Source organism: Papilio xuthus, unplaced genomic scaffold, assembly GCF_000836235.2.
Source record: "Papilio xuthus unplaced genomic scaffold, Pxut_1.1 DF828952.1, whole genome shotgun sequence".
NCBI classification, from domain to species: Eukaryota; Metazoa; Arthropoda; class Insecta; order Lepidoptera; family Papilionidae; genus Papilio; species Papilio xuthus.
Window position 1 is genome coordinate 4,177,499 of NW_013529697.1, and position 16,737 is coordinate 4,194,235.

The following is a 16,737-nucleotide window of genomic DNA, read 5'->3' on the forward strand; positions in this document are numbered from 1 at the left end:
TAACATCCTGCTACAAACCTGTGTTAGGTTAAAATCTTCTACAAACTGTCATATTGTAACAGTAGATAGAGTAAACGAGCTACGCTAGCAACGAGTAAAGCACGAGATGAATAATAAGGACATAGATCTCCAGGACAGAGGGAAAACTAGGAGATTAATAAAGAATACTAATCCCTATAGCTAGGAAGAAAGAGAGTTGAGTTGTCGTATATCCATACGAAGTGTCAAGGGTTCGTAGTTAAAATCGTAATTTGACCTAGTCATGTTGTCTAAGTATGGTTAGAAATTCGAATCTATGACAGTTTGCTTATAAGTTCAAAGGTTAACTCACCAGACTACCGGCGTCTTCGATTCAATTTAAATTAAAGCAATCGACCATACTGAATCTATAGCAAATTTAACTTTTATTACATTTCCATTTTCTCTTACAATCAATTTCAGGCGAACCATAAATCAGCACAACGTTTAAAAAAGTAGAAGCTTTTTCTACATCAATCTTAGGCAATTTCTTTATTGCTTTGTAAGCTCGGTCGGTTTAAACATTGGCCCAGTTTCTAAATATCATTATGCTAAAAGTACGAACAATTTTATCAAAATAATAGGTAAAAATTACTCATTATAAGCGAAATTGATTCATTTAGTTTAAGTATATTTGTAATATAATATAATAAAAAGTTTAAAAAATATAATAAAATGTTAACATTAATTATATATATACTAAAATCTATCTAAAATACAGACAACGTACCTACTTGAATGAACACTACTTCATTCAACAATCTGGCTGTGTTTTTACATAAAATGTTGATAAGATTCGTACTTTTGCTCCTATTTAGAATCTATACACACAATACAGGAGATAGTAATTATTTTTCATAAGATATAAAGTTTATGTATTTTTTTATATCATAAGGTGGCAAACAAGCGAGCGGCCACGTGAAATCGCTGAAATAGCGAAGCGAACGCTGCCCATAGACATACGCAATTGCATATGCGTTACCTACCTTTAATCTACGGAGGAGAGGATGCACAGAAAGAAAATATTTTCCCTTCCTATGCATCCTCTCATCCGGAAAGTCCACTTCCACTCCCCATCCTTTCCTTATAAGAAAAAGGGTGGGAAGGGAAAGAGGACTAAATGAGGCCTCCGGGACGCACACCCATCAGACGAAACGCGGAATTGCTTCCACTTGACGCCTGTCTTCTGTATGGTCGTGGTATTTCACCCGGCGCGCGGGGCCAATTCGTGCGAAGATTTTAAAACGGGCTCTACCACTGTTAAAATGCACAATGTGCTCCATATTATTATTTCAATGGATATTCGGAAGTGAAGACGTACCTTTTGTTCAAAGCATACTTAATGTTCCATAGTCTTATTAATATTATATTAATTATGAGGATATAGATTAATGTCTGGCAGCTTGATTGATGTTCAGGATGAGCGATCGAATCTCATGTGGGATGTGTCAAAAAGTTTGAAGCTCGGCGTATGAACGATGCGACCGGAATTTGGACATAATAAGCTTAATTAAATGCGGGTGGGAATATTATATATCTACCTGGACACAGTATGGCAATGAATTCAACTGTTTGATGTGTGATTCGAATAGAAAAGTACTAAGATCTCATAGAAGTCAAGAGTGAAGTATTGACATTAATAATGTATCCAAGCTTTTTGTCCGACTGTCCTTTTTATATCTCATGCATTGTTTGTTGTATTGTTCTTATATTGTCATAAGCCTAGAGGTCATTTCTAGTTTTTTTTATTTATTCGTTAATTATTTAAAGAAAAATGTACCATATACTGTTACATTTAACGTTTAATTTAGGTTAATTATACATTAAAGCAATTTTTAATAGCGTGTTGAAGTTCTCCAATAAGTGAAACAGGGTGGCGAAGTCGAGATATAATGGTGTGAGTCGTTCGCGGAGAAGCGGCAAAGATGAATGGCTTTCAATATGAAATTGAATTCCGCGGTTCATTGCTTTTCAATTTGTTGAAGTGAACGTTGTTCGGCGTTTAGCCCAATTCCTTTTAAGGTAGCAGCCGAGTGCATTTATTACGTAAAGAATAGCGTTATTTAAAATACCTTCCTTATACTTTATTTTTATTCATTTCGAATTGCAAATAGTTTACAGCGGAAGACTATAAGACTTTAAACGAAAAGTTATTGGAATCGTTTATCGAGAGACAAAGAAAGTATAAGAAAGATATTTTCCCTATAAATATTTCTGCTAAGATCTCTAAACTCTACATATGTTCTTATATCATTTTTTCCTTTAAAATAATAAAATTTTAGTTTTAGTTAACTTTAGTTTTAGCGTTACTAAAATCAAATCGATAAACATTAAAATTTATGGCACTACTAAACTACAGCTGTTGCGACAAAATGTTATTTTTTAATTTGATTACATAAGCGACGTATGTTATGGTAGAATAATTTAAAATGTCGGAAATTTTGAAATGCTCTACAATTTCTTAGTTGCTTTTTTAACGTTGAGTTAAAAGCTCATTTAGCAATGCAATTCATCCATTCAATAGAAAGTCAATATTTTCCTCAATTTTTACAAGCTGATTTTATGCGGGAAATAGCTGACTCTCAGTATCCAAGTGTTGTAATAAACGACGAGAAACAGTTCATAACAGTATTTGCAATTAGTTTTCTAAAATCGATTGCATTGACAAGGAAGGAAAGAAGCGCACACAAGTATATTTTCCTACCAAATTTTATTGAAAAATCGATTTAAATGTCAGTTTTGTTTTAATTAATTTCTGATTTAATTGTATTATTTCATCTTACTAATATTATAAATGCAAATGTTTAGATGTTTGTTGGAAGTTGCCTAAAGAACAGTAGCATGGATCTCGTTTAAATTTGAAATACATGTAGAAGATAGTCCAGCAGAATACATAGGCTACTAATTAAGATATTTTTTAATCCATGGTAGATATTCTATACGGACGGAGTCCCAGGCGACAGCTAGTTAGAGAATAATATTGTCGGCAAATATTTACCAGAAAATACACAATAATCGGCCGAAATACGTACGTTGCTTGATATAATGGTTTGATACTTATTGCCAAGTGAAGAGCCATCGCTTTTATGCCTATATTGCCTTGGGCTCAGCCAGCCGTCTGAAGTAGAGTACAATAACATTTCAACACCAAATAACCTCTCCAACGGTTATTCAATTCTTTGCAAAAATATTCAATGAATTTATTTAAAAACGTAAATACGTTCTGACTATAAGAATTTTTAAAACATTTTTGAATAAATAAATGCTTGTTAATTATAATCTTATGTAAGATATCTGTTATTTGTACAAAGAGTCTGGCATTTTAAAGAAAAGAAAGTATAATATGCTTCAAAAGTAATCTGCTATAAAAACTCTTTGGCAAATATTTTTTTTATTTTATTGCATTCTTTGCATTATGCCTTGTACTGGTGAGAAATAATGCGCGCTTGTGTAAAAATAAAAATAATAATTTAATTGGTTCAGACACACGAGCTCTGGGCAACCTTTACTGGCTTCTGCTAATGAATTCCCTTTTTTAGATGCTTACGTAAAAACCGTGTATAAATTTCGTGTTTGGTGTAGAATGTCGCTCTAATTACCCTTCATGTTTGAAACTTGTAAGGTTTTAGCTGGTGCTTATGTTTTCTTTAAACAGCGGGTTCTTAATAAACATAGTAATGGGGTAAAAGCGACCTCTTTTAAACTTTTACATTAAAACAAATAATTAAAACAATTTTTTTTTTATTTATGATGAAATCAATCATAAATGAAGACGATATTACACTAGTCCACAAAATGTTGGTAATAATTCACAATATTAAAACAATGTAATCAAAAACACACTTAATACCTTCAATTGATTGAATTTGTATTGCTCAGCAAAGCGTAAAATTCAATCTTAAATTATTGTTAAAATCCTTACGTAAAGGCAGCGTTGTTTATTTTCTTGGGCATAGCAAGATCCCAGCTTATCGCCAGCGGCCAGCCGCTCTATATGAGTCGACTCTCGCGGCTCTATTTGAGAAATAAATCATCGGAACGCACATTTCCTCTCCACGAAACGCTTAAGGCGAAATATATTTTTCTTTTAGACCGATTTCATTGATAAGATATACGGATATTGGACTTCATTAATCGCATAATAATGATGGTTTAAGTATTAAATTTAAAACCATTAAAAAATGTTTTGATACAAAATTAATTTTTTCTTTTATTTTTTTGGCTTTTAACTTATGTTAGTTGGTAGTAAATTCAATTAGCTTAATATCATTGTCACCCAACAATTCTAATATTCAAATGTTTTGATAATTATAACAACAAATTTAAAAGTAAATAGACAAAAGTAAATAGGAACGTTATAATTTAAAATATATTACGGCGACAGTTTTTAAACTGGCCAGATATTTCAATTAAGAAAAAAAGAAATAACCGCAGAATTGAAATTGAGCTGGGCGAGGCCATTTTCCCTCGTTATTTGCTTACCTGCTAAATGAATTAGTGTCACGGTTCTTTGCAAATTACTCGGCCAGTTTAAATTAACTTGTTAGGGGCGAGGTTGAGTTTGGTCCTAAACTTTCCTAATTTTGTAAGCGCAACATCAAACTGTACTTGGCCCATATTATCCAGCTTAATCCCGCGTGAATTGTGTACACTAATTAGTTCCCACAATGTTTATTTTACTTTGTGCACACAACAATGATTTATGACGGCGCCAAGTGTTGGTATAGAAAATTGTTAATTAATGTGTGTAGACTTTGTTCCTCTTACTGTATATAAATATTAATACAATTATTTTTATACATTTTTTAATACGTTATATGTTTTTATCTAGTACGCGAATAATCTATTTTTGCAACACTCTGTAGTAAAATATGTGTAACGAATATGATAATAATAAAACCGGTTGATTTATATATATGCTAGTTGAACTCGCATTCTGTTTTTTTTATACTTAAATATATTATATAGTTGAACACCCTATAGTTCGTACTTCATTAATTCGAGTAGCATAGACAATTCCATGTTGAACAAGCGTCACATGTCTGTGCATAAAGCCGGGACCTCATCCGAGTGATGTTGGCCATGCCCAAGCTGATAGTTGACAAATTTGCGGAACTCGTACGTGCCGCGCTTGCTTGATCACCGCGCCAATATAAAAGCTTCACAAACGTATATTGTGCCACATATGTGATAGGAATTTCATTTTTAACGTAATATCCGCGGTGACTTTTCAGTTCACATTTTAAGGTTAGAATTTAAAATTATTTTCAAATTTGAGCCTTTGGTATACTATTGAAAATATATTACTACTATTGAGGAAATTCAATTATTTATTCAGATATACATATATTTAAATGTTTTAATTTAAGTCCTGATTTCATTTAAGTTACTAGTTATAGGTAAATAAAAAAAAACAAATCATTGAGGTATTTCTACAAACATTTTTCAATGCTTTAGCTTCAAAGAGGTTTTACTATTGTGTTAGAATATTCATAACGTGGCTTATTGCGATTAGAAAAAAGCGCGAGAATTGTTTGTTGTTACTTAACTTGGCTACGGTAGTTTGTACGATTCATTTTATAAATAGATGTTCGTGTTTACCGTTATCGTTGAATAGATGGCAGAAATCATTCTAAAACACCCCATCGTCAGCTTGTTAAGCGTTTCGCTGATTGCTGGATTGAGTTATAAATCTCAAGCGGCACGCGATCCCTTTTACAATACCAAAGAGGTTGTATATCCTTAAGTAGTAGTTGTGACGTTATTCTGCAATCAAAACAAACGGAATAACAGGGTGTTTGATAATCAACGGATTGATTGAAAGGATAATACAGAATGGCCAATACTAATACCAGGCAGGCTGTTTTAATCTTGCTCTATGTAATATAGGCGTATTAATTTATGACGTCATAATAATTGTCACTTTGTTTAACCATTTCATTTATTAAATATGATATCACGTTAAAGCTAAAATGTGTTTAGTTATTTTCGTGATAATATCATAAATGTCGTGATTTTTTTAAGTTTAAAACATCGCAAATAAAATTAACAAACTTTTAGTACATCAAAACCAACGTCGCAGCAAAACATCTAACTAAGATTGAACGCCGTAAAAACTAACATTAAGTGCAGGCTTCCATCGAGTTACCTAAAGTCAATTTCAGAACGAGCACAAGAATATTATACTCGGCTCGCTTCACACAATCCCGCCTCGGCTTACGAGCGCCCGCGTCTGTACTCGCCGCCCGAATCAAAAAGATCGAGAAGCGAGCGAGCGGTGAGACAAATCCAATTTGCCTTGTCCGATTTCTTTATGCCGCTGTCACCGACAATAGCATTACTCTCAAGACATCCGAATATTATTTGTAATATTTCCGACGCGCATCTGACAATTTTTTAATTTTGAATTTTCTCTCTTCAATAAAATTGATACCTATTCAAATTAATTTTATAATCTTTATCTAAAAGATCGTCTTGTGCTACATTGTGCTACACGTTGCTACGCAGTGCTACATAGTACTGCATATCGCTACGTGGTGCTACGAAGTTCGTAGAACCGGTAGCCGTTAAGACTTTTCTACCGGAAACATTGTATCGAAAGACGCGAGGTGGAAAAGAATCAAAGACAACGACTTCCTTCACTCGCCGAGACCTAAATACAGTGACACTGAAGTCGTTGAAGCGAATAAACCTTTTAAAGCACTGATAAGTAGGAATTTCTAATGGAATATCATTTCATTTTCTTGTATTAGCTTGTAAGTACTATTTTAACAAATAAATGTAAAGTTTTTTAATTTACATTTATTTACATATTATGGAGCTAATTTTAAATGCGATCATAAATATCGGTATGTTAAATTTTTATATCAAAAGAATTTCCATGTTTCCTGTGACCTCATAGCTTCTTTATGAACCAAAAAAGTATCTCAAATCCGATGCGGGCTTTCATCCATCACAGCAGCGAGAGTGGCGAAAGCTTGTCGACCTTAATCGAACCTCTAACATGGAATTAACTAAATGTTGACTTCCTTTTTTCACGCACACAAATTCAAATTATTGTAATCATTGTACTTGGAAAATAGAGATTTGTTCTGACTTCCGGTTTAACATAAAGTGAAGACTGAAAACAGTACTAAATCTCAGTCCATTTTCACTTATTTAAGGTACATATGAGATATCTATAGCAATTGAAAACGCTAATTTATCGTACAGATAGCCATAATTTCATTTTTGCACTCCGTTACAGTCATTATAAATTTTTTGAACCAATCTTAAAGATCGGTTAGTAAGTTCAGCCGCTAGTAAATAATATGTTTTACACAATATTGATGAATGAGGATACATAGCTATAGCACAAGATCGAAGTCAAGTCTGGTAAATCTCAACGGACGCAACTTTAGATTAACATGGAAAGGGAAGAATTCTATGCATAATAAGTTAAGTAATCAACGGACCGCCGTTGCAGAGTAAATCCATAAATGAAGAACGCGGTTATGTTTTAGATGCTACATAGACTTAGAGTCGACATAAAAGGGCTGCAAGCAATCGGTTGCTCTTTTAAAGGCGACTGCAACTGTAGTACGTGTATGGCGAACGTCAACTCCGGATGTAAGTACGCTGACCACTCGCAGCTGTCGCTACCGACTTAAACCAGTCCGAGCTAGTTCTAACGTTTTACCTTTCATTTAACAAGGAAAAAGCACAAAATTTTATGACAAAGAAAATTGTTTTCTAAACAAATGAAACCATTTGGTCGCACCGCAATACAAAATTAGGTCAGTAACATAAAAACTTACGTGTAAGTACAACTCTAATCTAAGGTAACGTGCTTTAACCTTTGTAAGGCACAATAGTCTACTTTCGCAGAATAATAAATAACGGTCATAACAATTAAAACAAGGATTCCTTAATTATATGACCGGCTAAAGATAAGACGCTTACAGCCAAATCGTCAGCTTGTTGCGTGACCGGGCGAAGATTTATGACTTAATAGCGAAGAGCGCGCGTTAAGCAGACCTTAGATAAGGTGCTTCTAAGTGATTGTCGGCGCTCACAACAATCGTAATTACTCGAAACTGCTATCTGCGCCAAGCGCCGCTACCGCGCCGGAGGCACGCGATCTCTTTCAATACGGAACTTAAATTTTGTGCTAATTGTCTGCGAACATTCCATATATGAAACTTACTTATTTCGTTTTGATAGTAATTGGAAATTTTAATTACTTCCAGGAAATATCTTTACCTAGCTATCGCCCGCGACTCCGTCCGCACGGAATTAGAAAAAAAGTTAAGCGGATACCTTCAAACAAACAAACATCCATCCATCTAAACATTTACATTTATAATATTCGTAAGACTACCTATCACCCTTCTCTTCTTCTTCTATATAAGATTCCAACATTTCGAGATGATGGTGTAAATTGATAACTAAGAAGGACTTGGAAATGCTGAAAATGTATTTCAGGTAAAAGTAATTTAGGTAATGTATAGTATTTTAGGTTAATTTGTTTTATATTATTTGGAAAAAAAATATCATCACAATAATGGTGTTTTCAACTAACACCCGAACAATTCAGTAAATAAGAATTTAAACAAGAGATTTCTTAACATTTAGATTAAGTTGGTAAAACATATCACAAAAACGGAAACCTTTGTTTCTATGTTTCAATAATTATAAGTTTCTAAATAAACTCTTAATTAATAAAGTAGACATATAGTTACATTTCCCTTTTCATTACTTTTAATCCTAGATGAACAATTGAGTGCAAATTAGCAGTGACAATCCGCAGTGGGAAGCCGCACCTAGAAGCCTGCGACATACGGACAAGAAGTAGAGCGAACAGGGTTTTATTAATAATAAAAACAATGCAATTAAAGTCCAAGTCTGAAATCCTTACATTTTTTAGCTTAAGCACGTATTGTGGGACAATACCTGAAAGCTAGATATTACACATCAACAAAAACCTAAAGATTTATATAAACTTTTGCTGTATCTAATAAATTGAAACTAATTTATTGGAAAGAATGATAAGTTTTAATACGACAAAGAAATTTTAAATTATAAAAATAATGGGTCTTAATGAATCTTTTAAACTTTACAATTGTATTTATCAAATAAGTAAACCTTTGCCTTTTTCCTTAAAAATAAATTTCACGGAAATTTCAATAAGTATAATATTTTATATAATTAAAAATGTAAACAAATCTCCGTGTCTGTGTGTCACGAAAAATATTAATCGTCCCTGCAAATAGTTCAGACCATCATAATGAACTTCCATTTTAATCCGACCCTGTTTCAATTAACATTTCCACAGTTATAATTTTTATTAAGGTAAATAGAATTTGTGAAGGTAAAATCTAAATAAAAAAATCACTATAATTAAAAATGAAGATTTTATTAAAATCGGAAAGTATTATAAAAAATGAAATAAGGCAGGGAGAACGTCACTGTTTGTGGCTCTGTTTATTGCTTATGTTCGAATTTCAACTAACCAAATATGTATATAATAAGTATATAAACTGTAGATATATACTGAGTATATATTTAATCCTAATCAAGACATAAACAGCTTGATTCTGATACATAATTAGTTAGCTTCAAAGCACTGAGTGAACCTAATCATCTCGTAAGCAATTGCATTGGCTTCCACGAAATCTAGCTAAAGACCTTCCCACGAATTAAATATTTGAGATAGCTATTAGCTGAATCAGCCAATGTTATAAGCATTTTGTTTGCCAAGAAACGTTTGTTTGGAAATCTAAATGAAATGTATGTATTTCCCCGTAATTGTAAATAGCATTTGTTAGCAATTTTTTTCCATAACATTAATCATAATTGCGATATTCTTATCTTGTAATTTATTTAACTTTCTTCGTATAGTAATAAAAAAGATAATAAATTTTTGTTACTTCGATTTAATCTTTATCGCAGCCTCGCTGAAATTTGGCATAGATGTAGAACATAATCTGGAAGAACACATAGGCTACTAATTAAGTTTTTTTTAATGCCGCGCGGACGTTGCGGGCGACTGCTAGTAAAACGTAACAGAAAAGGCTCTCTAACATATCTCATTAAAGCGCCAAACTAAATCAACCAAGTATAAACAACGTAAATAGTGTGTCTGTTACAAACAAGCCAAATGGGATTTGTATTTCGTTCCGAAATGAGGAATTCTCAGGCGAATGTGTAAATACGTCAGTACTCCACGGCGATGGTGCAGGCTTTAGCATGTGGATTCGATTGCGCAAGGCTCAACATTCGATGAGGCACTATATTTGTTGATTCAATAAGTTAGAGATATTAGTAATTTATTACAAGTAAAAACAAGAAGTAATTGATAGATTTCGGATAGAGTCGAGTCTTAATAGTTTGTTTTTTTATGAAAATTTTCATTAAAGCGATGTTCGGGCCGAAATATAATTTTTATATTTTTGTGTAAACCTGTTTTTTTTAACAAGCTTAACGTCAAAATATCTCTTTTTTATTTTTCGAATGCTTTTTATTATTTAAAACTTCCCTTATTTTTAAGATGTTTTAATAATATACGAACATATCATTAGTTCTTAGGTTAATTAAAGTTGAAATACATTTTACAAATTGCTTTTGTTTCATGTTTTCATTTGGATTGATGTTATTTTTGTCGTTTTGGAATTAATAGTACCTAGACTAGATTGTTTTTTGTAATTTAAATTTCGAACACAAAAGCCGAGTAGGTTACGTATTTCGAATTTCAAATTTATTCACAATATTAAAGTGAAATTATGCATGAAGTCACAACACAGTAGCCGCTTGGTTTTACCACGAAGATTAATATTAATGAAGTTGCGACATGCCGTTCAGGTAAGCGATGTCAAGCTTCTATCTTCCTTTTAAATGCAAATCGTGGTTTTCTTTTCTATGCGTACTTGTTGCGATACAATCTTGTCGTTTCTTACAGCGGAATATTTTGCTCGCAATTTTAATGACGATAAGCAAAGTTTCTCTTTGAAGAAAATAGCTGGTTATTTTTTTATAAAAAATAACAGATGTACAAATGGCTGTACTAGATTACATCTTGACGGCAATTTACAGGTTATTTGCACGTAATATTTTACCCGTTTTATGAACTCAATACGTTGTGGTTAAAAGAACTGTAGATTCAATATCGTACATATTATATTCTCGTGTCACAATTTTCGTTCCCATACTCCTCCGAAACGGCTTGACCGATTCTCATGAAATTTTGTGAGCATATTGAGTAGGTCTGAGAATCGGCCAACATCTGTTTTTAATCCCGCGCGGACGGAGTCGCGGGCGACAGCTAGTGTTTTTATAAAACTTGTATTATTTTTCAGTTGCTAAGAATACAAATGCACTGGTATCCAAGTAAGTGGTAGCAGTTGTCAACATACTTACCGTTGGTTTCAGAGTCCAAATGTTTTATATAAAACATATCGTCATCCCTGTGATTATCTTTGACAAAACAGAAATAAAATTTTAAACAGAGATTTTGGTATCAGAAACTATCGGTTAATTCAGTTATTTTATTAATAATTGAATTGTCATCGTGTATTCTATTCCTAATAATTAAGTACAATTTTTCTTTTTACTAATATTATAAATGCAAATGTTTAGATGGATGGATGCATCTCTAGATGGATGTCTAAAGGTATCTCCAGAATGGCTCAATGGATTTCAAATAAATTTGGCAAGGATCATAGTGATCATAGTGTGGAAGTTCACATAGACTACAAATTTTATTTTATTTCGCGCGGACGGAGACGCGGGCTACAAAGGGCTAGTGGGGAAATAAAAGAACATAAAATGTCGAAGCTTTTATTTACAAAATTACCAACATATAATATCACTTTGGGAATTCGCAGTTTTACTTGCATAACACTATAAATACAATTACATAACTGGTATAAAAAGAATAATGAATACAATTCCTGAATCTAATTCCCGTAAATACATAGGTACGATTACATAGTAAAATTATTATAGAAAATAAACTGGTTAATGGAAGTAAGACATACGATAATGTATGTACAGTCGAAGAATTTAATTTGCTTCCCACTTAGGATTGAATATCGTGCAGAAGTCACCGTAAAAGATTTATTTAGCACATATGTATAAGCGTCAAATGACATTTCAATGCTATTTTTTCATGGGTAGGAAATTAACTTCTTCAACTGGAAATCTTATTCGAGGGGTAATGATTATTATGAGGCTGCAATACAAAAAAAACAACGTCTCAATAGACGATTCTAATTTAGAATGACTTAAAGGAACTTATGTGTAACATGATAAATTTCAAGATATCTTTCACGTTTTTGTTCCGTAGTATATTCATTTACGTAATTATTTAGGAGATGGCTTCACCACTATGTTTAGAATATAAAATAAAATGGGATTGAAATATTGATACTTGAGAACTATCAAGACTAGAATACAAGTGCACGGTTACACAGTTTTATGGTCAGATAGTTTGGTATTTTTCTATCACACTTGGTCGCTTAATTAGGTAGGCACGCGGCGTGTACGCCGCGGAATAGCCAAGGCAATCTATATCGGTTTTTCTGACTTACATATTTAAGTCTACTATATTATGACCATCATACCCTTAAATTTTATTGATGAATTATTTTCAGACCAGTCAAATGTTTCTTGACAATATTCGAGTATAGTAGCACTTGACGTGGTCAGTCTGTCAGAAAAGTACTGTAGTTCCAATGCCATTTCTGATAATCGATATAACGTGTAATTTCAAAAGATTTATACTTGTTTAATTGCTTACTACATAATGTGTAATTTATAATAATTAATTTAACCACGAGTCCAGTCATCGAATTGGTCCAGTACCTAATGAAAGCTTGATCGAAACCAAATTGATTTTTATAAACACGTATTAATAGCATTGAAAAATAATATTTGGAAGTAAACAGTTAATTTGGCATTTATCTATTACTACAAAGCGTAATTTACATTTATTGTCACAGTGAAGAAGAAACTAATAAAAATAGGAGCGAAAGTATATTATCATTAAAGGCGTATCGAATAATTATGCCTTTAAAGCCTTAACTTTTATTTACAACAATGTTATGTTAAAATTTAACATGATAACAACGATTAATGTATTTTTAATCTAATAAAACTTTAAATAGATATGTTTTTGAATTCATATTAAAAACGCGCTGATTAGTGATAGTACAAAACCAAATTAATTATTAAAACATGTTACTATCAAATTTAAATAACAAATATCATTGTTCGAAGTATCATTTATTGAAGAATTACAATGAAACAAAAAAAATATTATTACAAATTAAAAGCCCGTATACATAGGAATTAAAATAATTAAAATGTTATGTAGTTAATTCATTTTAAAAATATTAATCATGGGAAGAATCCTGTCCCTGCAGCCCTTACCGTTGTTTGCTTAAGTCAGGGGATTCCGCATCCTGTGGTACACGTTTTTTTTATAAAATATTACATTAAAAATTAGTAAATAAATTAATATTAAATAACAAAAGAAAGGAGATATTGAAGGAAACTGTGTTTTATACGACATTAAATAAAGTTGTTTAGCATTTTAACAAACAAGAGAACAAACATTTTTAAATATACACTAGCCTTTAACGATTATTATTTATTGGATTGCAAAATAGACATTTAAAATTATAATGGAAGACGAAATAAATGTAGATGAAAATAAGTATACCCAAAATTTTCAAAATGATGGGTTTCTTATTGTAACCGACATTAGCACGCGTATAAAATTGTATTTTATTTTTAAAAAAGTATTTACAGTACAAATATCTATCTACTACTACAGCGTTGTTCGAAGACCCTTGAACGTAGACTAGAATTAGGACCATGATTGTCAGATACATATGTAGCTTAAAACAATTGCTGCAAAAACAAAAGATTGTGCCTGTTAATATAAACAGTTTTTTTTTTTAATTACAAATTTATTTATTTTAAAATTGATATACAGTTACCGTAACACTTATCACTAATATTTCATGTAATGTCTAGCAGAATGTAGACATTTTCACAAGGATATTATGGTATTAACACGTGATTTTTGATATGACTGCTTTTAACACTAAATAGTATTTTCCTGACTCTGACAATGTTTTATTTTAATATTAAAATTCTTGTGTAAAATATTTTCATTACGTGTTCTCGTTCAAAATATCAATTCCGAAATAATCAATTCCAACGTATCGCTGGCTATAAATAGATTTATCTAATGAAATTATTATGAGGCTGTTCTCATGAGCTCATTTTGTGCTCATAAATATCATACAAGTAGTAATTAATACAGAATTTAATATTAGTTATACGTGTTATTAACTTTGACAGGTTTGGATCCGTTTAATTTATGATTAGTTCGTATAGTGTTCGTTTAAACATGTTATTTTGAATAGACAAATGTATCAGGATTACATACTGAATTAATGTTTTAGCCTTGTATTTTCTTAATGTAACATGTTTTGTTCTTACATTTACTAGCATTATATTTAAAATGAACAATATAAAATATTACATTCCTTAAGACTGCAGCAGGTACAAATCAACATCTTACGCATGTTACATTCTTGTATTTGGCAATTGACATCCTATTTAATTCCATTGATAATAATAGGTAAATCGCTGTGCTATCTATATTATATCTTATTTTCTACGTTGTTTACTCATTAATGTTCGAACTCTTTTTAAATTTGTGATTGTTATTTCGTCGTTGGGCTGCAACTGTAGAGCGCGGCGATAGGACGCGGCTGCGGCGGCATATTTACCGTTCAAGTGCAGAATCGCACCCAAATTAGAATGGTATGCTGCGTCCTGTAAACAAAACATAATATATTTCTTAATACTTAAGCATATTTTAACTACGATAAATGACACTGTGGGTCAACCAATGTAAGCTTAACGTTTAAAAAAAAATTTTTTACCAATCTGTCATAGATTACACGTGTTAGCTGCTTATGTACGATATTTCACTGTAAAGAGCCTTGAAGTGTTCGAAGTATTAAAACTTTAATGAACATTGTTTTTTTTACAGTTCTCATCTCACCTCTGGATTGAGTTCAACAGCACGAGCATACCAGCGCTCGGCGGAGCGGCAGCGACGTGCATCTCGCAGCGCACGTGCCGCGGCGGCCGCACGTGCACCGTCCGCCGGCGACAGCTGCGCCGCGCGCACCAACTGTTCCGCTGACTCGCGTAGCCTTCTTTGTGATCTCAAGAACATACCTTAAGAGATGATCGTGACAATAATTATATAGTTCAAGAGTAAAATGTATTTTATTATTAATACTTTGGACAATCATTTTTTGATAAGATAAAGAACTTTTTGTTCTCATGTTGGCAATTTTTAATATTTAATAGAATTACTTTTCTTTAATGTATGCATAGTTGACATACCATGTCTGTAGTACTCACCAAATTGATCTCTTACTGAGGGATCATCGGGTGCTAATGTAACTGCTCTTTTGAACCACATTTCTGCTTCTAGAGCTCTACTTGTCTGTAAATAGAATTATAATTATAACAAGTCACAATAAAATTTCATTTAATTTCGCAAATAAATATAATTATTTACATTTCTCGCTAGAATCTGAGCTAGCGTAATATGTGTGCCCAGATCCTTCGGCGCGACAGCCAAAGCGGAGAGTATGCTATGCTCCGCTTGTGGCCATTGTTGTAGTTGTATGTAAATGTCGCCAGCCATCGACAAGACACTCTGAAATTGAATAAAATTATTAGCTTTATATATACAACAACAAATACAACATTAACATCGAAATCAATATCTCACTGGTCCTAAAGCGATATGAAGATTTAAAGGATTTAGAGGGCCACCGTAAAATTAGATTTCATAAATTAAATAAAGTTGTCAGGTCTATCTGAAGGTTCGAATATTAACTTCGACCGTTAGCCAGTTACTTAAAAATAAAACTATTATAAAAATTGATGTTATCATACATGTCTTGTCCATCCAACGACAGGTGCGTTCGTATCTGGCAGAATTTGTAGAGCTTCTTTGTACGCCGAGAGAGCTTTATGAAAATGTCCACGTTGGGAGTGTAGCGTAGCCAACTGCACCAGAGCTGATACCCTAGCAGCATCATGCTCTCTTCTATCCCTGACCCTCAGACCTTCCACACGAGCACCCGTACGAAGGGCACTCGCTGCCTCTGATAGCCGGCCATCCGCCATAAGTGATGTACCAAGGTTCACGTATGCCACTATAATAATTATACATAATTAATACAAGCAATAATCTCAGTTCCTTTTGCAAGGCAATTATAACTATAATTCGTTGTCAATAACTGACTATAATAAATTCAAGAGAAAAGCAATTTCATTGATAAAGCAAATAGAAAACCACACCGAATAGATTTAAACTAAAACCAAACACTAGTTAAGAATTTATGGGTCGTAAATTTAAATATGTACCATGACCCTATTCAATTATTTTCTTACTAAATTATCTATGAAAGAATCATGTTATATTTTATTTGTTGCTACTTCATTAATGATAAATAATCTTTGCACTTTGTAAGCAAATACAATGTTCATTAATGGAAGAGAAAGAAATAAATGAAAAAAAATGTGCAAACATTTTAACATGAAATGTTTAATATCTTAATCACAAAAAGCATTTGATGTACATTTTATATTACGTTTATAATTTACAAATGAAACTTTTACATTTACAATAAATCAAGATTA

At 32.3% G+C, this 16,737-nt stretch overlaps 2 protein-coding genes across 2 annotated transcripts in view; one reads left to right on the forward strand and one right to left on the reverse strand.

Annotated features, from left to right (window-relative positions):
* Positions 1–14,380, forward strand: part of LOC106123531 (uncharacterized) — an 81,749-nt gene extending 67,369 nt beyond the window's left edge. Inside the window, exon 3 of the mRNA XM_013319927.1 lies at positions 14,365–14,380. Coding sequence (XP_013175381.1) covers positions 14,365–14,380 — 16 coding nt within the window. The remainder of the gene's footprint in view (positions 1–14,364) is intronic.
* Tmtc2 (Transmembrane O-mannosyltransferase targeting cadherins 2) overlaps positions 13,195–16,737 on the reverse strand; it is a 108,039-nt gene continuing 104,496 nt past the window's right edge. The window contains exons 7-11 of the mRNA XM_013319938.1: positions 15,988–16,250; positions 15,605–15,745; positions 15,445–15,529; positions 15,077–15,255; positions 13,195–14,844 (exon numbers count right to left, since the gene is read on the reverse strand). Of these exons, the coding sequence (XP_013175392.1) occupies positions 14,677–14,844; positions 15,077–15,255; positions 15,445–15,529; positions 15,605–15,745; positions 15,988–16,250 (836 nt within the window). The 3' untranslated portion in view covers positions 13,195–14,676. The remainder of the gene's footprint in view (positions 14,845–15,076; positions 15,256–15,444; positions 15,530–15,604; positions 15,746–15,987; positions 16,251–16,737) is intronic.